A 27,852-nucleotide genomic window follows, 5' to 3' on the forward strand; every position below is an offset into this window, starting at 1 on the left:
ACAAGTATGGGGGTCTGGTTAATGTCAAGAAGGGCCAGGATCAATGGATGTGTCTGTGTAATGTGCTGATGGCTGTGCTGGTGGCAGTGGTAGTGTGTGAGTGTGTGTGAGTGTTTGTGTGTGTGTGTGTTTGTGTGTGTGCGCTCGTGTGTGTGCACGCGTGTTTGTGCATGTGCACATGTGTGCGCGTGCGCGAGCGTGTATGTTTGTGTGTGTGTGTGTGTGTGTGTGTGTGTGTGTGTGTGTGTGTGTGTGTGTGTGTGTGTGTGTGTGTGTGTGTGTGTGTGTCTGCAGGGACACCACCTTAGCAGTCAGTGCAGGTCCAAGAGATGCATGACAGAAGGTTCAGCTTCCACTATTCACCCCCATCCTTGAGAACTGGCTCTACTAGGAGATCCACTGGCTGTATCATCACACTGGCTAGATGCTGGTGTGCTACCTGACCTTGACTGAATTCTGCTATGAGATGTGTCAGCATGATGATGGCTGCATCCACCAGGATGACCACTCTTGGGAGTAGCCATTTCCACAGTAGCTGCTGCTGTGGAAGTGTAAGCACTATGGGAACACTATGGAGCAGGACCTTGCACATTAATGGTCTTGCTGGCCACCATCTATGGATGTATCAAGGATGGCCCCTCACTTCTGGCAGGTGAGCCAGAAAAAACATTGCACATTTCACTGTGTAATTCAGCCTATCCAATGTCTGGACATAAGCATGCAGACCCTGGATCACCCTCACTATTACTGTGTCCATGATAGTCCTGTGCATGTGTTGTGTTACTGATGCTGACATAACAAGATAAGGGGAAGGACAGTAACAATATCTCCAGGAAACAGCATTACCAACTCTCTTATGTGGACCACTCTGCCTATAAGTGCTATGGGCAGATTTAGACATCTGTTGACTGGGGTCCAGCACATTACCCTGATCTATAATTCCTCCATCACCCTGTCCATGTATGGGGGGTGTATATTCTGGGAATCCACAGATTGTGTACATACTACATGTAGGGAGTGTAGGGTTCACACTCTCAGTGCCAAACACACACTCTGTACCCCCTGACTGTGCCAGTTCATCCTTGTGATCATTATCCCTGACTAAAGATCATGCAACATGAGACAGAACGGTTCCATAGTGCTGGTGGTGGATAAAGATTCGCATCTGAATACATCAGAGCAAAAAATATCCAGTGCAAGTATGACCCACCACAACTACACAAGCAACTGATGTGTGCACAACTAAAAATGTATGATAAAAACATATATTCCTGGGCATACCTTGTACAGATTATCATGGCAGCTGGATCCCTGATGTACCTCTATAACATAAGTCAGACATATTTAATGAAGCAAGAGGTAAGAATGAGTTGTAACTCCTGATACTATGAAATAGAAGTACATACCAGGGACTTCTGCAGTTGATACTCTCTGGGCTTGTCTAGCTCTGATCCAATATCCAGCACCATAATGTGGGACACTAATGAGGATGTACTGTCTTTAAGTGAGGCCAGAAACTTATAGAACTCGTCTGTCTCCATAAGAAGTGTTTCAGTCAATAGCCCACCACCTATTGTCCTAAGTTCCTGTGGCACAGCTTCCACACTCTGGGAGACAGCATAGATCTTATCTGTGGTCTTGCATCAGGCCATGTCATGCAGAGGTCCTGACCACTGAATGCTTTAACATCCAACAGTATCAGCCCAGGCATGATCATAATAGGAGTGGTTGGTGACACGGACATGAAAGAGCCATGGAGATGGTGGGCTGCATGTACGACCTCATTTTCTGCATCAGTGAATTTGGGTTTCCAGGTGATGTTAATGGCCTAGCAGATTCAGCACTTTGGTGCTTTGTGTCCTGTTTTACAGGCATATTTCTGTTGGTATGGAAAACAGAGGAATTAACAGCCTTTGTCCAACATAGCCCTTACTAATCCTTACATTGCTGCTGTCTCGTTAGGCCATATAATGTGCTGTAGTTGTGCCTGACAATTAGGGATCTGTATCCACAATATATAAGTAAATGGCAGGCAGTTTTGTGTACTGATTAACTATTTCTACAAAACCCACACACAACTGCAACTGAACAAGAGCACGTGACCATTACGATAGCCATATTAAAGTGCTGTGGCTAGTGACACGTGTAAGTCACAGAACACTAGAACTGTACTGAGCATTAGCCTGAATATGAGCTCAGGGGTGTGTCTACCATTTATCTTTACAATTCTTAATGTTACTATATTCAGTACATTTGGAATGTACCCCTGAATATTTTTATGGGCAACACATTTAGAAGTACTGACAGACTGACACCCCTTATTGGCCTCAGAGTAAAGAGCATTGAAAATGCACAAATTAATTGATGTTTAAGAAGTAGCATTTACATTACTTAAGCAGGAGCCTTGTTGAGAAGGAAATATTTTTTCAAAAAAAAACCTTGGCAAGATTCAAACTCTGGTTACAGAAGTTTTCTTCCATAGCTTCTTGTCATGCTTATACCATCTAAAATCTCACCTCTGGGCATGATGATCATGATGTTTTCATTATTGTTTCAGAATCACTCAATGTGCATAATGAGTGTATCTGTTAAACACTGCAGATTTCTACACAATGTCTTGCACACACCTGGGTCCCTCAGGGCAGCACTGTGCATGAACTGTTAGCAGAAGATTTTAAGCATGAGAAAATTGTCATGCCATATTTAAGCATCTGCAAATGGAGTCACTGTAAAGCTGGAGTGCAGAGGAGACAAAACTATTTCTACATCTCCTCCACAGGGATTACAAGCAGAGGCTTCTACAGCAGGGCTATGAATGGCCTCAATATAAGGCTGAAGCCTAGAATAGTTTGAACAAGGCTGTCACCTGAGCAGCTGACATTCAGTGTGTGGGGGAACAGTGCCATCAAGATTAAAATGACATGGTGTGACACAATCCTGACCTCCTACATTGATGGGAGGATGAAGTTAGGCAGCGGACACCACCTAGGTGCTGGAAGTACAGCTGTTATATTAGGTCAGCCTTTAACCTGGTACTGCAGGACATCCACAAATACTGCACAAATTACTTTTTTATGTCTATAACACATGAAGCCATGGAAAGGAATATGCAGCTGCACAAGAACAGACTAAAGAGCCAAGGAGAGGAGTAAACATGTTGACATAAAAATGTCTAACTCTTAATCCTAACAGTAGTAGGCTTTAAAATGATAATTATATAATGTCCAGACAACATTATAACATCTGTCATTACTTGCATAGCTCAAAGGTATTAGTAAGTCTGTGCAATGTTAGAAGTGTGCTTCTGCATGCCACCTCCTTTGTAGGCAGACATATGGATATTCATTTTTTAAACCGAATATAACATTTATTGTATTAATTGTATTAGGTAGCAAAAATAGAACTAGCACTTATTGTGTGTTTTTAACACCTTTAAATTATCACTTAAGACATACATTAACAGAAACAAATCATATTAACATTTATCCATTTGCATAAATCACATATCTATTCTTTCTTTGTAACTAACATCGGTCCAGCATTTTATGAGTTGTTAAATTCTTGCCTATCCTTAAACCTCACTCCTCCTGAACATTATTCTGCATGTAATGTTCCCAAAATGTTCATTTATTTCTATGTAATTTATTTGTTCCCATTTGAAAAGAGCCCCCTGCCAGTTCTGCTATCTCCTTTATAATATTTAGTGCTTTAAATGCAGCTGGTTTAGATTTTGATTTCCATTTTCTAGAAATTGCTTTTTTGGCAGCCAAGAGAATTAAATTTAACAAGGTCTTAGTATGGCTAGGCAATTCAGATCCTGTGTCCCAGAATCCTGGCTCCAAAATGAATCTTCATGTTTGTGTCTTTGTGCTCACATTACGAGGATGACCATGGACTCGGTTCACAACCTCTTGCCTCACAATTGTGTTATCTCTAAAACATTCTCATGTATATTTTTCTATTAGTATCACTGCAGCTGTACACTGACCATATATTTAAGATCCTATTATTAGTTTGCTCTGCATTTCCCAATATATGTTCCTTGCCTATGACTATAATTGAAATATGTATGCATGAGAAGAATGTTTATTTTGCATATATGCAGTATTCTCAGACATTAAATGCATCTCTGAGGACAAGCACATGTTGGCCTGGCTTATTCTCTTCTGTGATTAATCTCCTCTATGGCAGAATGTATGTCAGGGTGGATTTTGTTTTACATCCTCCCATAAATATTGATATAGACAAAGAAGTTTATGACATTTCCAATTATGTTCTGTTATTAAATGGGTATGCTGTTTAACTGTATCATTATCAGTATAGTTACAAATATAATTTTGTGTTTATATTGCTTTCCCCACCAGCTTTGCCACTATCCTTTGTCTTACATGCATTTATTTATTTTTTATTGTTTTGTTTTTCTCATTTTCTTTTTCTGTTACATGCGAAGTACAGCAACCTGCATCCACCTCACTAGCAAAGTCTGTCAGCTCCCATAAGTGGCACAGTAGCATTATAATCACCACCAGTAGTAGAATATTTAACATCTAGATCTCAGCCTGCCAGAGTTGACTGTACACTTCCTGCCCTAGTTTCACTACCTGCATCATGTGGACCTGCACTGGTGGCTGATGCAATAGTACCTACCAGTAACAGTGTAAATGGAAGAGACACTTTTGCCATTCAGTGGCAGCTGGCAGACCTTGTGAGTTATCTCATCATCAGGAGGGTGGATGCTTGCATTAGCCTCCTAGAGACCATGCTCTGGCAACTCATTGAGTGTCATTCTTGCCAGCACTGCCTCCACCTCCTGAGCCAGGACCCAGGGGTCACAGTACCCAGAAAGATGGTTAATCGCCTAGTGGGACTCTGCTAGCAGAGACTGCATTTCCAAACAGTTGATCCTATACCACAACTTACTGTTCTCTTCCCTTTTGTGTCCATGGTCATGTCTGTTACCTTTACAATCTTCCTCTCCATACTGTATTTCTTCTGTTTTTCTGATGTATCCCTCACAGCTGTGTTCTCCATCCCAGATTGTGTTACTCACACCCTCTCATTCATGCCTATCTTCCCTGTTACCTAACCTAACTCTCTTACCTTCCTCTTACTTCCCTTACTTCCTTTCCCAACATTCCATTCTCTTTTAAAAATAGGGCACCTCCCCCCACAAAAAGTATATACTTCCCACAAATACTTCTTAACTGCCAGATATTTGCAGAATATCTATATGTTTGGCTCATATTTTTCAGTGTGTTCCTCATAAAATGTGTAGTTTTCTGACAAATCATTGAGGATTAAAGAAGGAAATAATGACATGCATTTGAGATTCAGACTTCATATCCTTGACAGAATGTATAGTAATGCAAAACCTGTTGTTCTAACCAGCTTCCTGATTTTAGGCCTTTGTCCCACCATTGTTTTTCGCTTCTTTATATAAGTCTTGAGCTAAAAAGTTGAAAGGTATGCTTCTACCCAACCTCTGTCCTGCTCATTCCTTATTTGTTCTACACTCTGATTGCTTCCCTTATCATCTCTCTCTCTCTTATACTGCCATGTACAGTCTTTAATATGGTCAAGAAATGGATAAATGTAGCAGCACATACATGTCTCCAAAAGTGCTTCAAAATTACCTTTCTATCTGTTGTCATGATGTGTGTGACAGGTCACAAAGAGCACTGTTGATGTCCAAGTATAAATATTGACATATGGCACTGCTTGATTTATATAGCAACAATAAAGTCCAATTAATGCCATGTCCTACATAAATTGGTGTCAGCTGCCATCGGTCACGCAAGTGAACTAAACAGCATTTTTCAGTAGTTGCAAACATGAAATAGGGTAAAACATATGTGTTTAGTCCGACAGCTTGCCTGACTTACTTTGTGTACCAAGTGATTTGTAAAGTGTCAGTGCACTGGGTAGAAGGTTCTAATCCGATTAGGGTTATATGTCTGTTTTTTACTTTTCTGCTTTCATTCTGCAAATGTGTAACATTCAGAAGATGTGTGTTCCTCTGACAAATGCTGTGTAACTCCTGCTATGGCTCACCTTGTTAATGCACTGCTTAGGGGAGTACTGAACAAGTCATGAACTTGAATCCATTGAGGCTTGTGTTTTCCCTGCTATTACTCTACAAAATGTACCATATGTTTGATTCCCTTGAGACCTGTTTATTGCCCTGATTTCAGTCTGCAAGTATGTAACATTCTTCATATTTGCACTTCTCTGACACCTTTAGTATGACCCTTTCATGCTTTCAGTCTGTAAAGTTACAGGATATAATGATAGTTTTGACTTATTTCCTTCCATAGGTCATTCCTCTGTGTCTATTGTCTTGAGTTACACTTACAACAGTACTTCAGCATTGTAAATTAAGTATATGTGCATGTAGACTCATGACAACTAACATTGATGCTCATGCATTGTCAATATTTGCAGCAGTTGCTCACACTTTACTCTGATCATGGGATGGTCTAACATGATCTTGATGATAGCCCCTACTGTAGCCATAACAAGAAGCTCATCAATGCAAACACTGGGCTGGCTGCATGCATTGTTAGTGAGCCTTGGAGCTCATTGCACATGCACTGTAAACATTGTTGGCTTGACCATAAATGCAGAAACAACATTTCTGAATCCCTGGGTTAAATAAAACCCAACACCATAGCTAACAAAATAGACCAAGCAATTCTTGTTACTCAGAGAGAAAGCATGAAAAACATTATCCTAAATTAAAGCACAGCATTGTTGGCAGAAATGTATACACCTTAGAAATCTATCAAAGCAAAAAATTAAAGCAGACAAAAAAAACTTATTTACAAAACTGCAGCATAGGCAGCAACACGATCCCAAACTACTCTGATCTTCAATTAAAAATGTACTAAACCCAGGCCAAACCACCATACCAACAACTTGGACAGTATTAATACTCAATCAATTTAAAGCACATTTCACCAAATCAGACTCTCCTTATTCAGATTTAATACCCACTTCCCTCACTGTCTCTTCCAGCCATGACTGCCAGCAAACTACTTTCTCTTTTTAAGCTTTCCAAACCACAATGATAAGGAAACATTTTGTAAAGTTGAAAACTACAACTGTAGCCATAGGCAACCTTCCATCTGAGTATGTTAAAATTTCTGACAGTGCTCAAGCCTACCCTGTTTCCATACTGATAAACCACCCCATCAAAGAAACCATGTCCCTTCTTGTTGGAAGAAATCATACATAACACCACTTCATAAATGAGGAACCTCTACAGATTTTTCCAACTACAGACCCATAGTTATCTAATCACCCTTTTCAAAGATTTTGGGAAATATGCATTCACTTCCAGCTCATCAAACATCTCATAGATAACAATCTCGTTTTCACTGCACAACTTGGCTTCCAACCTCAATACAGAACAGCAGCATCCCTTAATTTCACTAGTACTTCAACAGAAATGCATACAACTTGGTCTGCTCTCTTTTCCTGGATTTGTCCAAGGCATTTGAAACAGTCTCTCACCAACAACTGCTTCATGGCCTTTCTTCCTTAGCTTTCTCCCAGTCATCCTGGTGCCAGAGCTACTTTCTAACTGAGAGCAAGCTCTAAAATGACAAAAAGAATTCTTCTTACTATCTTTGTCAGTTGGGCTCCCCCTGTTTAACATCTTTACAAATAATTTTCACCTAACCACCAAACATGCTACCATTGTCCAATACACAGACAATGTTGCCCTTACATGCACAGAAACAAATCTTCCAACGCTGCATGAAATGTCCCAAGAATCTCTTTTTTCCATTGAATCCTGGTCCTGGGGTATTTGCAGTTACTGCTAAATGCAAAGAAAACCAAACTGATGTGATTTAAATCCAAGCAAATCTTAGCTTAGAAACATATTTTTAACATTACCTCAGCAAATAGTACCACAATAGAAATGGTAACCCAACCCAGACAAAATTGTTGAATACAACCAAAGTTGAAAATCTAAAGTATGATCAATATATTATACAAACCATCAAAATAAAATAATAATAATAGCTGTAAGCTTGGATTCCTCTGCCATGCCAAACCCTACCTCACAAACTTGACTAGAAAATTGATTGCATCATCTTTTCTCCTTCTATCACTTCTTTATGCATCTTCTATCATTACAACTCTACACACTATCCTCAAAATGAAACTTGATGAATGTTGTTGTAAAATAGCAAAATTCACAGCCAGCCTATCATGCAGGACCCATCACTGACTGGCACTAAAACAAACAAACTGGCTTCATCTACCAAATCACCTAATGTACTCGTAACTACTTACAGCCTATAAGTAGGTACATAAACCTAACAACTTCCCAACACCACAGACCACCCACCAGCACTACTCTCCACCTAGGTGTCCAAGTTCTAACAACAAATTTTTACTGATCACTAGCAAGTCAAACATCTGTGCAGGAGACTCGCTATACTCCACTTATTTCACCAACAGTGGCACTCCAGCCTCTGCCCCTAAAACAGACAATCTAAAGTGCTTTCAATAAAAAACTAAAACAGGTCCTGAATGCTTTGGGGCTATACAAATGCTCTCAACCAGACTAACATTTTAGCAAATCATCTCTTGACTACATTAACTTAGATTTTACACACATTATCTTTTTCTCGGCTCAACAACATCCTGCCTACTGGTAATATCATACCTCTTTATCTTACTGTCTCTCTCTCATACCATTGTAAGTCTTCACTTTTCAGTCACAAGGTTTCATAGAGCTACTTATTGGTTTTCCTCATTTGTGTTAAATTTTTCTTTTTGCTACCTACTCTGCTGGTGTTATAATCCTGATATTATATAATTTGTATATCATTTAAGTATTTCTCATTGTTGTTCATATTGGTGTTTGTAAAATTTATTGCAATCTTTGTATATTTTCTGGGGTCTATATTATATGTTCGAAGTTTGAAAACTTTGAACATTAAAATATCGAATTTAAATGTTCAACGTTTCAAACATCGAACATATAATAATAAAAAAAAAAACGGAACTTACCTGAGTAGTGTAGGCAGGGGGCAAGCCCCCCTGCACCACACACCCCCCCGCTCTTTAAATATACCAACTCCGAGACTACACTATAGTGCAGTAAAGGGAAGATTTCCCTTACTGGACTGTAGTGCGATCTCAGAGTTGGCATATTTAAAAAGTGAGGGCTGTGGGGGGTGCAGGGGGGATTGCCCCCTGTATACAGCCATTAGTTTTGGGTTTGGGTTTTTTTTTTTTTTTTTTTACATATGTTCGAAGTTTTATAACTTTGAACATTTAAATGCGAAAATGCAATATTTTACTGTTCAAAGTTATAAAACTTTGAACATATAATATAGATCCTATTTTCTGTTCATGGAATTCTTACCTTGGACCTCCACTAAAATTGGGCTTCTAGCCCAGTCAGACTTTCCTGGTAATCTATGTCAACAAACAAATAAATGCATAAAGATATAATCAGTTCTATTGACAGAATACTTAAAAGAAGAAATCTAACTTCAGTCTAACTAAAGCTAACTGACACTAACATAAAAGAATACTGATCTAGCTGTATTAAGTTACTAGAATACTAAACCAGTAAGGTACAGATTTTTATAGCAAACTTAAATAGATGGGAGAGGTAGCTTAGGATCATTACCTTCATTCTTCATCAGGGGCTGGGGTGGGTTGCCATAAAGGTTAAGGTGTTTGCATCACAGACACAAGATATAGGGTTTGATTCTCACTTGTGAGGGAAGTTGACTAGGTGCAAAATGGCCCACAAGGGCAGCTAGCCTAGTACTTGTCTGACTGACATTATATTAGTTTCTACTCCAAATACATATCTTAGCTTACTTCTTTTTCACAGAAGCCAAAGTAATTACAGCAGTTCTTTCACACACTCAAAAGAACATTAGAAGGCAAAAACCAAGGATTTCACACAAATTATTAAACTGTTAGCAGATGACCTTCCTTATAACTTTACCTCAGAGCTATTATTTTTTTAACAAGCCCTGCAATTAAGAGCAAGCAGTTACTTATGTCTTGAGTCAGACAGCTCTCCTTAATGTATTTTCTAGCAAAGTGCGTTTGCTCTATGTTACATAAAAGAACAAATACAAATATATATAAGATATCTTACAAATGCAATGTCATACTGCAGTTTCTATTGCAGATTTTGTAGAACTTAAATATAGCTTAAAAACTTAGTAACATACATGGAATTTTAAATAACCCTGACATCACATACCCTACATATAATGTGCATTCTACCCTATCCTGCCATGTGTAGTGACACTGCATATGCACAGGGTGTTATTCACCCCACTCTAGCACATACTTATACACACAGTGTTATCCCATCCTATCCTAACCTACACACTGATACCCTGTGTGGATGGTTTGTATCCTGACCATCCTAAAACAATGACATTCCATATATGCAGTGTCTTTAACATCCCATTCTAATATGTGCAGCAGGACTCTGTACATACACATTATGTATCCCTCCCATCCTATCACATACTGTGACACTGTATGGGCACAGTGTGCATCCCTCCCATTCTAATGCAATGATACTGCAGTTTGCATCACATCCCATTAGAATACACACTCTCCAACATATAGTGTATCCCATCCCATTGTAACATATGCAGTAGCAACCTACATATGCAGTGTATACTCTGCACTATCCTAACCATTACAGTGATATCTCATGCAGAAAGCATAGATGCCTCCCTGTCCTAACACATATAGTAACACCCTAGATACACAGCTTGTATCCCTCCCCATCTTATTGTATCTAGTTATACCATACGCATACAGCATTTAACCTACTCCATACACTGTGTATCTTTCCCCATCCTATCACAAACAGTGGCTCCTGTCATAAACAGTGTGTATCCCTTTCCATCTTATTACATACAGAGGTAACTCAACCACAGAGTATGCATCCTGCTCAGTCTTAACACATACAGTAACCTCATGTGCACAAAATGCATCTCACTCACTCCTCACACATACACTTGTTCATCTTACATACAGTGCGAATCCTTTCTCATCCTGACATATACAGTAACAGCTCATACACACAAAACACATCTCACTCAGTCTTAACACATACACTTATTCATACAGTATGAATCTTATCCCATCCTAACACATACAGTACCCCATATACAAATACATCCCACCCCATCCTAACTCATACACTTACACATTTTAATACGGAATGTGCACCCCAGTCCAAATACATACAGTAACACCAGATATTAATTGTATGTATTCTGTCCAATCCTGGCACATACAGTTATACCACATGTGCACAGAGTATCCCACCCCATGCAAATGCATACAGAGATATCACGTATGCACTGTATATATATCCCACCCCATCGCAACACATACAGCGGTTCCCCATGTGTACAGAGTATTCCACCCAATCCAAGTGCATCAGTGATACTACATATTAATTGTATGTATTCCACCCAGTCCTAACACATACAGTTATACCACATGTGCACTGAGAATACCACCCCATCCAAAGTCATACAGTGGTATCACATATGCACTGTATGTATCCAACCCCATTATATATATATATATATATATATATATATATATATATATATATATATAAATAACATATATAATGACACCACATATGCACTATATGTATCCCACCCCATTATATGTATAAATAACATATATAGTAATACTGCATATACAGTGTATATATATCCCACCCAGTTATAATATATGCAACATATACTGTGATAACACATATGCATAACACATACAGTGATACCCCGTGTGCACAGAGCATCCAACATCATCCAAATACATACAGTGATACTACATATGCATTGGATGTATCCCACCCCATGATAATACATGCAATGATATCACATGTGAACTGAGAATACTACCCCATTCAAAGCCATACAGTGATATCACATATGCATGGTATGTATCCCACCCCATTATAATATATAATATATACAGTGATACCACAAGCACACAATGGGCATTCCACCCCATTTGAACTCATATAATGACACTGGATTATGCCTTTTCCTACAGTATCAGCTGTTCTTGTGCTGATACAGCCAGAAGACAGCTTGCAGTTGCATGTTGAAATGATAAAAATCCTATAGCCAGAGTTAAAAACTGCAACAATTAATTTATTGTTTAATTCTAAAAAAATAAAAATCCCAGCCCAAGAAGTTTTTACCACACACTTCACACAAACCCATATGAAAGCAAGGCAGGGGATGCACTGTGCCTCAGGCCTACTTTTTTATATTTAGGAACAGTATTAGATATCAGTCCTATACTGTTCTTAGCATATCCTCCATGCAAATTCAATGTTAAGAATTGATTTATATTTCATTTTTGAAGGTTGTAAGAATGTATAGTCCCCTCCCAAATACAGCTACTTGTTCATATGAAACACTGCCAGATTTCCAGAGTCCCTATTTGAAACAAAAGTCTTGATGTTTTATATATTTTATTGTGCAGTAGAGGGAGCAGTCCATCTCAGTATATTCAACCTTCAATTATGTCCTTACCATTTCCCACTATAAACTTATATATTCCTGTACATACTGCTCTTGTCCATATATGCTGTATATTCAACCTTCAATTATGTCATTACCCTTTCCCACTATAAACTTATATATTCATGGACATACTGCTCTTGTCCATATACGCTGTGTGGACGGAAGCTAATTTTCAGCTGAGGTAACCTGTGCATTGTTTACATTCTTTTTCAGTTCATGACATTTTCAGGTGAAATTTCTGTAGCTAGACCATCTGTTAGCATTTTAGTACAAAATGTTAGTGTTTTATTTTGGGTCACCACCTGTTGCACTATGACATACTGCTGGACAGTTTTATACCGAATGGTGACTTTGCAGATGTACAGTGGTGATACCACTTAGGCTGGAACTACACAATGATACTGCAGTAGTTCCTGAAATAGACCATTTAAAGAGCACACTGAATATTTGGTTCCAAGCTGCTGATACACCTAAAATTCTCAGAGATCTGTTCCAGCATTTATTCTAGCATACATTCACTATTAATTTTCCCAGAGTTCACTCTTTTTCTTGTAACTCACAACATAGCAAAGTATTGTTAACAACCTCAGGAATGTAGCAATGATAAACTTCAGATGTAGAAAACAATTATGTCTGTGGTCATAACCACTCAAAGATGATTGTGCACAGTAACTACATAATCACTCCTTAGTAAATAATTTTGCAGTAATGTTAAATAGCATACTAAATGAGTCCTAAGACAAGGACTATAAAAATGTAATTGAAAATACTGATTGAAAAATGATGAAATAAGATACTGATGGTAAATAAGAGAAGAGTAGACTCCAAGCTTGCATAAACTACAAGTACTGCTGTTTGCTTGAGGAAGAATGTAAACCTATATTTTGTGTCTGTCAATTGCTTAAACTGATAGAGGTGCTTTCTGTTTTACCTGTTCCATTTTGTTTTCCTTTTTAAGAAATCTGCTTGGCCTGGTATTTTTGTTCTCTGTGAGAGATAGACACTTACATTTTCTAGCCTGCACATTTCACTTTTTTTTTTTACTTTTTTTTAAATCAGTTAAATTGTTTCTTGAGTGATACACTTAAATACACTGTGAATTCCTGGGTATTTTTCTTTTCTGAGAAGACTCCAAGCTTGCATAAACTACAATTACTGCTGTTGAGTCCTTACTGGGGGAAGAATGTAAACCTATATTTTTTGTCTGTCAGTTGCTTAAACAGATAAAGCTACATCCTGTTTTACCTGCTGTATTTTGTTTTCTGTTTTAAGAAATCTGCTTGGCCTGGTGTTTTTAGTCTATGTGACAGATAGAGATTTAAATGATTTAGGTTGCACATTTACATTTTCTTTTTCTATGTAAGAAATCTGCTTGGCCAGGTGTTTTTATTCTATGTGACAGATAGAGATTTAAATGATTTAGACTGCACATTTCCATTTTCTTTTTCTATTTAAGAAATCTGCTTGGCCTGGTGTTTTGTTCTGTGTGAGAGATAGATACTTAAATTATGTAAGCTGCACGTTTCATGTTTATTCTTTTTTCAATTGGTTAAATTTTTTCTTGAGTGACACTTAAATACACAGTGAATTTGTGGGTCTTTGTATTTTTTGAGAAGACTCCAAGCCTGCATAAACTACAAGTACTGCTGGTGATTTCTTGCTGGGGAGGAATGTAACCCTATATTTTTTGTCTGTGAGTTGTTTAAACTGATAGAACTGCTTTCTATTTTACCTGCTCTATTTTCTGCTTTCTGTTTTTAGAAATTAGCTTTGCCTGGTGTTTTGTTCTATGTGAGAGATAGACACTTAAGTTATCTAGGCTGCACATTTCATGTGTTTAAATTGAGCTTCATAAGCTCCTCCCTTTCTACACTGCTGATGATATCTTGAATTATTTACTCGCCTTTCCTTGTGCTTATTTTGAAAAAAGTGCATTTTGCTTGTCATTGTTTGTTCAATTGATTTAGTTGCTCTGAATTCATTATCTAGCTAGCTGTTGGATAAAGTAATATATTTTTACATTCTAGCAAGCATATTTCTGTGTTTTTACATGAAAAGGTCACTGTATTTTCCATCTAGTGCACTGGGTGGTACCCTGCTCTGTTTAGGTTGGGGAAACACTTGAGTTTTTGTGCATGTAGGTTTACTGGATGGAGGCCTTATTAATTAGCTTATCTTGTTTTTAGTGCATTTATAAATTCTGTACAATCGAGTGCCTCTTGGCTCATTTCTACAAAGTGAAGTACTTTTATTGAATAATCACACTTGTGTATGCTGTTTAAAGCACACTGCTGTTTCTGTATCTTTGTTTGTTTGTATTAGAATTTCATATCTTTAGGTTTCTTTGTGGTAGCATTTCACCCTGGGCACTCATTTACTGTGCTTGTTCATTAAGAGGACTGGGATTATTCATCTTTTGGCAGTAGGTGTTTACCTTGCCTACCTGAGCTGGGAAGTACGCAAAATGGCTCTAAGTGTAGTTTTGTATTAGCCAGAGGGCTCAATCAGTTTTCTGTATTTCCAGTGCTGGTATAAATTTGGAGCATTTGTATGGAGCTGTTCACTGTACCAGTGCCCTGTACCGATGCCTGGAAACATTGCTTATTTTCATTATACTGTGAAAGTTTATTGTGCTAGTTATGTTATTATAGCACCTAGGACTATTGCTGCTCAGAGAGCATCTAATTTGGTGCTGGGAAGCATCACTGGTTATACTAGCTGCAGATTACACCATGTGAGCACATTTCCCTCATCCGGTTACAAACACCCTCCACTCCTGTTCCTTTCTAGTACACATTAGGACCTGCAATCATAGATGGACACTTTTCTTCTATCTCTGCATCCAGCTTGGTGGACATGGATATCCTGAAGCAGTGTAATTCTCAAACAGACAAGTACAGTGTGTGAGAGATGTAGTTACACATTGATATTGGAGGCTAGACTCTCACATACAGACACAAAAGGCAACAAACAGGTTATCAGTGACTCACGCACATTACTTACTGTACCCACAAAGAACCACACACACATAGACCTACAGATGCGGAGGTGCTCACATGTAACTTAACCAAACCTCAAATGCCTCTCAGGCACAGTCCTCAGAAACTTCAATTGTACACAAACAAGACAGTTCCCATCACAGCACATAAAGCCACATCTTATTGTGCTGCAACTACCAAGCCCAGGAGACAAAACACTCAACAATCCAATATTCTGGTCATAAGGGACTCCATTGTGAGACACACTGATAGCCTCCTTACCAGGCTGGATAAGAAGGTTACAGCTAACTGCCCGTCAGGGGCCAGGATTTTCCAGATCACACAAGCACTCATGTCACTTATCCCTAAGTACCAGTATGACTCAGTCATAGTCCACATGAGTGTGAATGACCTAAGATGTACCTCCTTGAACTATAAGAAGAGAGACATGATTGAGCTCAGAATATGTGTCTCAGGCAGGTATGAACCTAGCATTGAGCAGCATTCTACCATCTCCAAGGATGATGCCACAATACCAGCAGAAAAATATCGACTTTAACAATTAGCTTAACTACTGGTGTCATTCCAAAAGAATCCAATACTTGTCAGCCTGGGAAGACATGGTTGATAGATCTTACTGCTTTTGCAGGGATGGCCTTCACCCATCACATCTATGCTTTCAGATATTGGCCAAAACATTGCTCACCCGTATAGTGCCTTTTTTTACAATGCTAAACAAACCTTCCAAAATAACAAAAGCTAGTCAGAACAAGTTAAAGGTTTTACTGATCAGTGCTAGGACCCTCAACAAGAAGCTGCACTCCATGGAAGCTCTCCTCACTCTGGAGAATGATGATGTCTGTGCAGTTACTGAGCTGGTTCAAAGCCACAGGGAACAAATATCTTAGATTTGGTACTCCCAAAAATAGCACCTCCCCGTGTTATTTCTGCACTAGTAAGATCAGATCGCAAAGTGGTCTCCCTTAAAATAAAGGTAAATCTAGTCCATCCACCTGACCACCAAAACCTTAAGAGCTTCTCTAAGGTAAATTACCTCCTTAAGGGATGGCGTAGCTAGTTTTCAAGCTCCCCCAAATCCAGAAAACACAGGAACCTATGCAGAGGCATACACATAAGCCCTACATAGTCGTATAAACAATTGCATAAAAACAACAGTACAAGACAAAAATAAACCCAGGTCAAACTGCAAAAACAAGCCACCCCGGTGGACCCATAGTATTTATAGTTTGTACAACAACAGAAAGAAAATCCTGTTGAGAAGTAAGAGGGAATGTACGCAACAGATAAATAAGTCCCTCACTAGTCTAAACAAGTGAAGAAGGGTACTAGTCAGGTCTCTGAAAGCATACTTTAAGGTAGATATAGCCTTGAAAGCTAAGGATAACCATAAGGCATTTTTCAGTTATGTCTGCAATCTTAAAGGTAACACCCAACAATGTGTGGGATTAGATGTAGTTGATGTCACCTATACACAGCCAGAAGGCACAGTAAATCTGTTGGCTGACAAATTCAGTTCAAATTTCACCTCCCCATCACCCCCCAGTTCTCCGTCAAAAAATTCCCTTCACCACTCCACCACCAGTTATCACCAAAAAAACAGGTTGCCACTGCACTCTTAAAGCTGAAAACACGTCTTCAATGGGGCCTGACAGTATGACAGGTTGCCTCTTAAACAGCTTGTATCAGGACTCTGGATGGCAAATTCTGCCAATGACTGCAAGATGGGGAAATCATTGAATACCCCAAAAATGTCAATATCCTTTAGGAGGGTCTAGATCAGAGAAATGACTGGTGCTAGAACCACGGCCTAAAACTAAATACAAAGGAATGCATTATCATACCCTTTGGGAAGTCAAATACCCCTTCCAAATTACAACATCAATAGCACTCCCCTGAAGTGAACACAGAGGTGAGAGATCTAGGTATGCAGATTGCATACTTCTCAACTGTACTGATTTCTGCAGAATGTCCAGATGTTTGCCTCATATTTTTGGTCCATTTTTGATAAAATTGTGGTTTTCTGGAAAATTAGTGGCAAATCATTAAAGACTGAAGTTAGAAAAAATAATGACAGACATTTGAATTTCAGACTTCATACTCTAGAAAATTCATGCTAGTGCAAAACCTGTTATTCTATCAGCTTTCTAAGTTTGTCAGAACAATATTTAAGTGGGCCTTTGTCCCACTTTTATATATGGCTTTGTCCAGATTTCATGCCCTAAGAGGTACAGAGGAATGAGATAGATAATATCCTAAACTTTGACCGACGTGTGTCCACAGTGGTGAGGAAATCCTTTTATGTAACACAACTTATAAGATATGGCATCTAGATCCATGGAAATTAAAGTCCTGCTGTACTCATCCCTCATTAGAACAATAATTGAGTACAGCACGCAATTTGGCATGTACTTGAATAGGCAGTTAGAGCAGCTGGAGTGATCTCAGAGGTTCCTTACATAGAAAATACAGGGTGTAAACAACATGAACTATGTGGATAGACTAAAAGCCCAATCCCTTTACTCTATCTCCTACTGACTATTAAGGAGTGACATATGTCTGATTTACAAGGCAGTCACAAATCCAGCCCTGATGGATCTGCTACACATCCACAAGTCAAACAACATGATGTAACCTAAAGGAATCTTAACTTAGTCAGTGACTCAAACAAAACATACTGGAAAGACAGTATGTGTCTCAGAGATTTCCCCTTTTGGAACAGGCTTACTATTCACATTAAGCAGAGCCCTTCCCTGATCCTCTTCAAACACAGTTTGGATCAATGGATGGAGAATAACAAATTCACACCTGGGGGTAGTGTCTTTGTCTCTTATGGACAGGGGCAATCTGTAAGATACTCTTTTAATTTATTGGGTAAAATTGGGTTATATTGGGCTAGGCTTGTAAGGACCCTTAAGCCATTAGCCTAATAATCTCCTATGAACGTATGAACCTATCAAAAATATATTTCACCTACATTATCTACTGTTACCTGGAGAATGTACATGTCCCAATTGTGTAAGTTTTAGTTGTCCACAATTTTTGTGAGATGGCCTTATGTCTGCCCAATGTATTATTGTGTTCATTAACAATTTTGATCTTATTGCATCTTTAGAAAGGCTGTTTTCGTCATTCTCCACCTGTTCTGTGAAGTAGAGCTTCCGCATTTCTTTGCCGCCTCCTCACACTGAGCCCTTTGGGTCTCATAAATCACTTTTTATGAAATCTGGAAGTCACTTGTAGTGCATGCTTGGATTCCTTTAATATACTAAAAATGTTCTGCCATAGCCTCTGTTGGGGGTCCCTTTTTATAGGAAAATAAAAGCTCTTTTACTTTCCGTTTAAGGTATTTCTGATGAAACTGTATGCTTTTTTCTGTCTTCTTCCAAACTATCCCTCTTCTGAACTGTGTCTTTCCTGTTTATGTTGTTAGGTTAAGGAAGTTTCCCAAACAGTATACGCATCTGCAGATAAGGTCTTAGCAGCTGTTTATTAAGACAGACAATGGGCCACTTTCAAGGCACTAAGTGTACACAATATGCATTCAAAAACATCCCTACCACATTTTTGTGCTTTCTGGTCATTCAGAAAAATTATGCTGAGTGTACATGTAGTCTACAGTCTGTGGTTACCTTTATGAATTCCTGTAAATATTTAAAGCTGCAAGAAAATCAGTAGGAAAACTAAAATTAGGAGGAAGAAGGTGTGAGTTATGCCGCTATTGTCTGTTTACCCAGAATGGTCTACACTTGGTGCACACTTAGTGTAGGAGTTATTGAATCCTGGGAAATATCTTTTCATTTTTTTAGTTGCAGTGTATTTTGTTATAAACCTTACAATTTACTAACCTTACCTGCTGCTTTGTCTCACTCCATGTTTACCTTTAGATAATCTGATACCAGTATTCCAAGGTCCGTTTCTTCTTTAGTTATTACTATTGTCTCTTGTGACGTGAATTCCACTGCAGATTTTCCAGTTTTCAGATGAATATATTCATTATTTTCATTAAATTTTAGTTGTGATTTAAAACATTCATTGCATTTTGCTGAATTTATTCTTGCTTTTTCATATAATTATCAAAGATATTAACTGGCATATCTTCCTTGGCTTTTTCAGAATGTTGGCTTGTAGCATGGATAGTAGCAGAATATAAAAAAGAACACAAATGATAAAATAAAGTGATTGGAATTTCAGAACATAGAGATTCAGATAATGTTGGATTTTGGTGTTTTACCACAACTAAATGCAGCTATGGAATTAGGACACCATGGATTTTGCTTTTTTTTTTTTTTTTTTTTTCAAAATAATTTTTTATTATTTAATAAAAAAAAAAAAGTGAATAAACAAAACTATGCATACACATAAAGGTACAAGCAATGAAAATACACAAGTATTACATACATGCATGCTTGTAACCTTGTTATAAAGAAAGAGGAACATAAGAACATATTTAACATGAACGAAGAAGAAGACTACAACATCTTGAAGTATGCATAGTACACAAATTAACAACAATAACCCAAAAGGAACAGTATTTACAGTGCTACCGGTACTAAAGAAAAAAAACAACAGTGTCACTAATTATAAGACTAAATATTAGCAGCCCTACTTGTAGTTTGCAGTAGGAGGGAGAGGCCCCTCAAACAAAGATAGAGAGTGTAGGGGAAGGTTTGTAGGATAGCCATAGTTTAGTCGCACAGGATTACTTCAAACAGGCTTTTCCAAAGTTTACTGAAATAGGCTCTCTTCTTAGGTCCATTTATGATGAACTTCTGAGCAGAGATATATTTAATGGCCATGTCTTTGAATCCCCGCCAGCATAGTTTGGTCCGATCTAACCAATTATAGGTGATGTAAAGTTTTATGAGGGAGCACAGCATTATTAGGATATGAAGATGAAATTTAGGCAGGCCCGGAGGGGGTATATTTAGGATAACCGTTTCCCATGAGAGAGTGGAGCTATAGTAACCCATTTTTTTGAGACGCACTTTGAGAGAACACCATAGTTTATGGGAATTCTTGCAGTGCCACATAATATGTAGTAAGTCGGCTCTCACACCAGGACAACACGTACAAAAAGGAGAGCTATTAGAGTTAAATTTGTTAATTCTTACGGGAGTATAGTAGGAGTTGTTATTCAACATCAGTTGAGTGTATAAGAATTTTTTGAAGGGGGAGAGTTCTATACTAGTTTTTATAGCTAGTAATTTTTGATCTTCTGTAATAGAAGAGTTTTGATTATCCCAGTATTTGGAGAATAGACAGTTACCTTTGTAGAGTAATGGGTGTAATAATTTGTATGACGAGGATATTGTTTTATTGTCATTACCAACTGTATTACTGATTAGGTTTAATTTATCAATTAGTTGTGTATCAGGGAATATATTATTGGTTTGTGAAGAAATAAGTTCCCTGAGTTGACTGAGAATAACCGTGTATTTGTTATTAACTTTAAAAGTTAATCGTAGTTCAGCAAGAGACAGGGATTTATATTTAAGAATATCCCACACTGTAAGGTCTTTAATGAGAGGGAATTCCGCAAGATCTATCATCTTGTTGTTGATCTTTAGATTTGGATTGAGATGTATTGGTTGAAGAAAAGGAAGAATAAGTTGAAGATTAATGTCCTTAATCAGTTTTTGAAAATATTTTATTTGAAATTTCAATAGGGGTGATAGTCTTGAACTTTTCAGAGAGGCGGGAGATAGAAAAGGAATAGACTTAGGATTAATTTTATTAGAGAGAATATGTCCATGCCATATCTTTAACCAAGCTGGATAGTGAGTTTGAGCTTTACTATTCATGTTTGCGATGGACCATAGTTTATTAGAGCAAATAATTAGATAATAAAGATGAAAATTTGGAAGGCCCACCCCACCTTTCTCCTTGGGAAGGCTGAATTTGGAAAAATAAATCCTAACATTCTTAGGAAACCAAAGAAATTTGACCAAGGTTTTATCAAACTGTGAAAAAAGGTTGTTTGATATAATTACATTGATCAAACTAAATTGATACAGGAGTCTGGATAAAATATTCATTTTCACAATAGCTACTTTTGAAAGAAATGATAGATTCAATAACTTCCATCTTTGAAGGTCCTGACATATGATAGACCATGATTTAAGCAGATTATTTTGAAGCAAAGAAGCTTGATTGTGTTCAAAGTTAATGCCAAGGTATTTAAGACTGTATGAGATATGAAAGGAAGATTCAGGGAAAAAAAAAGGTTTATGAGCCTCAGGATTTATTGGGAAGATGTGTGACTTTTTGTTGTTGACTTGGTAGCCAGAGGCCTCAGAAAAGACAGTAATTGCATTTAAAATTTTTGGCAGATCTGTGTTAGGAAATTTAAAGTAAAGGTTTAAGTCATCAGCAAAGGCCGATAGAGCTACTTGTGTGTTGAGAATTTTAGGTATGGTGTGATATGTATTTTGAGTAATATATAAGAAGAATGGTTCAATAAATAGATTGAAGAGAAAGGGAGAAAGTGGACAGCCTTGTCTTGTACCATTGGTGATCTGGATTGAATTAGATCTTTTTTTGTTTATATATAAATAGGTGAATGAGTTTGAATAGAGAATTCTGATCATATCTGAAAAAATTATAGGTATATTAAAATGTGATAACGTGGAAAACAGAAAGTCCCAATTTACCCTGTCGAATGCTTTCGACGCATCCAAAGTCAAGGCATACAGCGGGTTTTTCTCTTTTTTAGTAAACTGAATAAGAGAGTCCAATGTTAGTGTATTATCCCATGTATGTCTACTGGACATAAACCCAGCTCAATCAGATGATACTATATGTGGCAATATCTGTTTAAGTCTGTTAGCTAAGATAGCAGAAAATATTTTGATATCAACATTTATAAGCGAAATAGGTCTGTAGTTGTGTGGGTCAGTTTTTTCTTTGTTGTTTTTAAGTAATAGAATTGTTTTTGAGTTGTTCCAGTGTATGTCAGTGATTCCATTTTTTATAATGAAGTTAAAGACTTCAAGAAGAATAGGGGCAATTTTTGGACTAAAAGTTTTGAAAAAATTAGTAGTGAAGCCATCCGGGCCAGGCGATTTCCCTATTTTAAGTTTATTGATGGCACTTTGAATCTCTTGAATATTAAGTGGAGCTGATAAGAGGGTTATTTGATCCTGATTAAGAGATGGGAAGGTGATGGAGTTGAGAAATGTTTCCATCTGCGGATTAGAGGTAATGTGCCTATTCTTGCTATAAATATCCATATAAATGTCATGAAAGAGTTTAATTATCTCAGAGTCTGATTTATATATTTCCCCTCTGTATTGCAAAATGGAGATCGTAGGGGCGCCACTATTGTTTTTGAGTATTCTAGATAAGGTTCTAGATGGGATTTGTGCCCATTCAGAGTAAATTGCAATTTGTTTTTGTTCTTGTAATGAATAATTATGTAGGTGTAGCTCACATAGTTCTTTATGTGTCGTATTGATCAAGTTCTCTAACTTGGGGTCGGGATGGATTTTTATTTCTCTCTCCAAAGAAGCTAATTTTAGAACTAGACTAGTTTCTTTTTCTTTATTAAGCTTGTTAAAGAAAGTGGCTTTGCTGATCAAATAACCTCTTAGTTCAGCCTTGCAAGCCGCCCATTGTATATCAAGCGCTATTTGAGATTTACCAAAGTTAGCATATAATTCAGACAGTGACGTATTAATTCTCTCTAGGATCTCTTTGTATTTTAGTAAGTTATTATTAAAGGACCAATTCATATGCGGAGATGCAACATATGTGAAAGAAATCATAAGGGAGATTTTTGCATGGTCAGATAATAGCCTAGGCTCGCATCTTAGTGTGTTCTTGAATTTGGAGAAAAATTTAGAGATTAAGAAGAAGTCTAGACGTGACCATGATTTGTGACAATTAGAGTAGAAAGTGTACATGCTGTCCTTACGTGAGTCAGTGCTGAAGATAATAGTATCCATGAGATTAAAGTCAGACATTAGTTCCTCAAGGACAGTAGAAGCTTGAAAATTATATGAGGGAGAGTTGCTGGTACGATCTAAACTGGGATTTATCACTGCATTCCAGTCCCCTGCAATTATCAAAAGGTGGTTTGGGAATGAGCTAAGGATATTATAAATTTCTAAGATGAAGAAATGTTGTAGAGTACATGGACCATATACATTCAAAAATAAAACAGGTTTGGTAGAGTCCGGTAATATGGAAGTAAAATAACACCACCTACCATATTTATCAGACTTACATTCCATAATAGCACCCTGGAATTGTTTCTTAATTATAATGGCTACACCCTTAGAGTTTGAACTATCACCCCCCGCTATTATAGTCCTGATCCATTTTCTGTTGGATGTTTTTTCCCAGCCCTCTTTGGGTAAGTGCGTCTCCTGTAAAAAGCAAATACTAGCCTGAGATTTAAAAAAAGATGAAGAATTAAGTTCTTTTTCACGGCATTTTGTAGACCTTTAACATTCCAGCAGTCTAAGTGCCAACTATTGAATTCCTTATTTTAATTGGATATACTGAGATAATATACGAATGTGGGATTGTTATTATACCTGTACGTGATAATGTTTGTTTAGGGGGAGTTGCCTTAGGGCTTAAGGAAAAGAAGAGAGCACAATACATCATTAACACTGTCTTTATGAATAAGTTAACATTGCAGAAGGAGGTAGCCCATAACTTCTTCAAACTAACCCCAGTGCCTAACCACCCATACTCCTTGTATGAAGAAGAATATAAACACAAAAACAAAAACCAAAAAACTCCTATACATATGTACAAAATATACGTCTTCCAAATGAACATCAAACCTAGAATACTTACACATACACCCTCTGAGCTTCCAGAATCATATGTAATGTAAATACAGTTTAAATATCCTGTGGCATGTTTCTGTAGTAAAATAGAGCAGTGTACGATTGTAAATGCATCTACATGCCTCCTCAAAGGTGTATGCTCTCGGGAGTCCAACATTTAACTTGAATTTTAAGTAACTAAGTTATTTAATGTGTTTAGGTAAGATTTTAAATGATGCAATATGCAAGTTAGTAAATCACTGCTTACTTCAAATATCTTTTAGCTTACGGTAGCAAATAGTAAAAGGATATAAACATCTTTTCCCATGAAGAAAAAAGAAAAAAAGAGATATTTATGTATGGTAACCTAGCACCAAGCCACAGCTAACTATGTTAACATCATATCATAACGCCACCACCATACATAAGGAAGAGAAAATCCCATCAGTTTAACTAAGAAATGTTAAATAAAACCAGTTAAGAGCCCTCTGTGCTACTATCAGGCTACATGACATCTGAATATGAATAGTTACATGAGATAGAGCCACTTACAACAGCCTTAGAGCCGTGCACTCTAGGATATTTAGTTTACATACCTTGAGTTTAACAAATTATCCCATAGACTCTTTTAAGGACAGCAATAAGTCTTGGCAAGTACCACATACCACACATTGTATTGGTTGCCCTATGACACAACACTATTATCAACCCCTCAGCCAATTTAAGAGGCATGCTACAGTAAACAAATATTGGAATAGGAAGTAGCTAATACTGCTAATGAGCTATTGGGGGAAGTAGCTTACACAGAATTAATCGAGAGAAATTAGCAGGTGAAGAAGAAAGGCATCTTTCTGTTTAGAGAATTTGAAACACGGCAAGATATAAGTGAAGTTATCTTACATAGTTTATGTTACATGGCTGACATCACCATAGCTTTAATGTTTAACACAAATAGTGTTAGAGGTCCACACATGTCACACTACAAGTGTGTTGCATATCTAGCATACAAGTTTAAAAAACAGAGCCAGCATTTTGTTTTAGGCAGTACAATCTATACAGAGTTGAAAAAAAAAAAAAAAAAAACCTAACTGAGCGTTAACTCCGCATCCCATCTAACTAACCACAGATCCCTTATCGACAAGGTCAGGAACCTGATTTCTGAAAGTTACACTTGCCTAACTGCTACAAAGTGGACACTGTAAATTGCAATCTCTTCTATCAATGTCGCCTTCATCAACGATATAATATTGCCATGGTGTCTCTCTAAACCATACCTGGTGAAATTCTATCAATGCACAATTTAGCGACTGTAGAAAATAACGTACTTATCTGATAGATTTATCATGCAGCACTTTAAAAGGATTATTTAAAAGCTACTATATTAAAACAAAATCTTGTGACACTAAATCACACATTTAATGGAAATAATGTGCACAGATGATTTATGTAGTTCACATTTATATCTGGATGAATTCCTAAGTTTCTGATTGTCCACGCAAGTATGAAGTATGTCGTCGGGTCTGTCTATGTCCTGTAACCATCTCTCTCTCATATGCTCGCTTGATTGCGCTAGGCACATAAATGCATATAGCTTTCAAAACGAAAGTCATTAGCTGTACACATCGCTTAGATGTGAATCGTCGATCACATTACCTGCTTCAGCCTGGGTATTCCAATTTTGTACATGTATTAAGTAGGGTTCGAAATATCAGGGAGGCAATTAGGCATATTGCCTAGATTGTCTTGTACTTCCTGAAGCACGCATTCTATGCGCCGTTCAAAGAGTCCCAAGGATATTACAGTAGCATCTGGGTGTTCCAACTATTTGGGACCCTCTTGGAAACATCTTATGGAGAAATCTGTACCTACCAACATGAGGTTGGCGCTAACAGTTAAAAAGGCCATTGGGATTTTTAAAAAAAAAAGCACGTAAGTGTAGATAAACTTGTGAGAATACAATATTTATATTTTTTGAGAGGAGATTAAATGGCAGACCATTGAAAGCAATGTATAGAACTATAACAGACTTAGTCAAAGAGTCGCTGGCAGTAACATATTTTCAGGGAGTAGAAACTTTATTAAAAGCCTTGATAAAGGCTGTTTTAGCTTCATTTTGAGTGTTTACTGAGTATTTCACTTCATTACTGTAGAAGATCAGATTGTTGGGGTAGCACATTTGAAACTGGATGTTTCTTTTAATTAAATCTGCGCAAAACGGAGCTAGTTTTTGTCTGTTTTCCTTAATGGTTGAAGGTAAATCTTGTGAGAAGGAGATTTTATGGTTGTTCCACATAACAGATTTATGTTTTTTGGCTGCATATAGTATCTTTTGTGTTACTTGATAGTTGAGAAGTTTAACATACACTTGACGTGGATCTGAACTGTCCTGTCTTCTACGAAGTGCTCGGTGTGCTCTTTCAATGGTAATTTCAGGCTTCTCATCAACAAGTTGTAATAATGATTCAAAGATTTGTTTTGCAGTGGTGATTAAGTTTTGGTTGTCATAGCTCTCCGGGATACCTCTAATTAAAATATTGTTTCTCCGACTTCTTGCCTCTAAATCTATTATTTTCATCTGTAATTCTGATAAAGCTGTTGATTTGGCACTAAGATCTTCAGTGAGAGTTTGGATTTGCATCTCATTTGACTGTGTTTTCTGTTCAAGTGTGCCCACTCTTTCTGCAATCTGAGTAACAGATTTACCAATGGTTGAGAGCTGTTCCGAAAAATGTTGTATAGCTGCATGTATGGGTTGTAAGGCCTGTTTTAATTCATCCATGTGAAAGCCAGTATCCTCACTAGTGCTAGTGGTATTTTTGTTAAGTTCCATCTGTTGTTTGTTGTTTTTTTGCCTTTTTGAAAGATTCTCTTTTTCTGGTGAGAAAATTGCCGAAGATTTAGCTTTTGTTGTCTGTATCTCCATTGTAGTAGAATCAATTGAAGATTTTAGCTGCCTGGCCATGTGGTCTTCAGAGTGCAGCAGCAAGGTTAGGCCTTATAGATCACAGTAAGTTTAAGACTTTGAGAGAAGGTATAAGAAGTACGATTAATTTGGTCTCTATTTAACAGCTGAGAGTATTGAATAGTTTGGCTTTTTGATGCTGAAAAGAATTCCTTTATTCCAATGAACGTCCCGAAGCTCTGAGAAGTATAAATCTAAGATAAGACTAGATGAAGTAGGGAGCTCAGTTTAGATACAGTTCACCAGGCGTCTACCATTTTGGAATCCATGGATTTTGCTTTTGATATTTACTGTTGCTTATGGTTCAGGATATGTGAATGCCAATGGTCACTTAGTATTTCTAATCTGAAAAAGTTTGGTTTGGTCAATTTTTGTCATTTTGTAGATTTATATTCATTCAGCAAATATTTCAGTGCAATCAACTCACCAAAAAGGTGCATAACATTAAAATCATGTTATTCTCTTCTACACAGAGTCTCAAGAGTGAAACAGAAAGGTATGCAGGCAACATGATTTATTTTTATTCTTTTTTTAGTTTTTTTTTTGTACAGTGTAAGTCC

General features: G+C 37.4%; 1 protein-coding gene across 1 annotated transcript in view; it reads left to right on the forward strand.

Moving 5' to 3' along the window:
- Positions 1-27,852, forward strand: part of LOC122814306 (zinc-binding protein A33-like) — a 448,502-nt gene that overhangs the window by 311,170 nt on the left and 109,480 nt on the right. Inside the window, exons 5-6 of the mRNA XM_044086893.1 lie at positions 27,194-27,337; positions 27,678-27,788. Coding sequence (XP_043942828.1) covers positions 27,194-27,337; positions 27,678-27,788 — 255 coding nt within the window. The remainder of the gene's footprint in view (positions 1-27,193; positions 27,338-27,677; positions 27,789-27,852) is intronic.

Source organism: Protopterus annectens, chromosome 10.part0 (genome assembly GCF_019279795.1).
Source record: "Protopterus annectens isolate FY-2018-M chromosome 10.part0, PAN1.0, whole genome shotgun sequence".
In the NCBI taxonomy this organism is placed as follows: Eukaryota; Metazoa; Chordata; order Ceratodontiformes; family Protopteridae; genus Protopterus; species Protopterus annectens.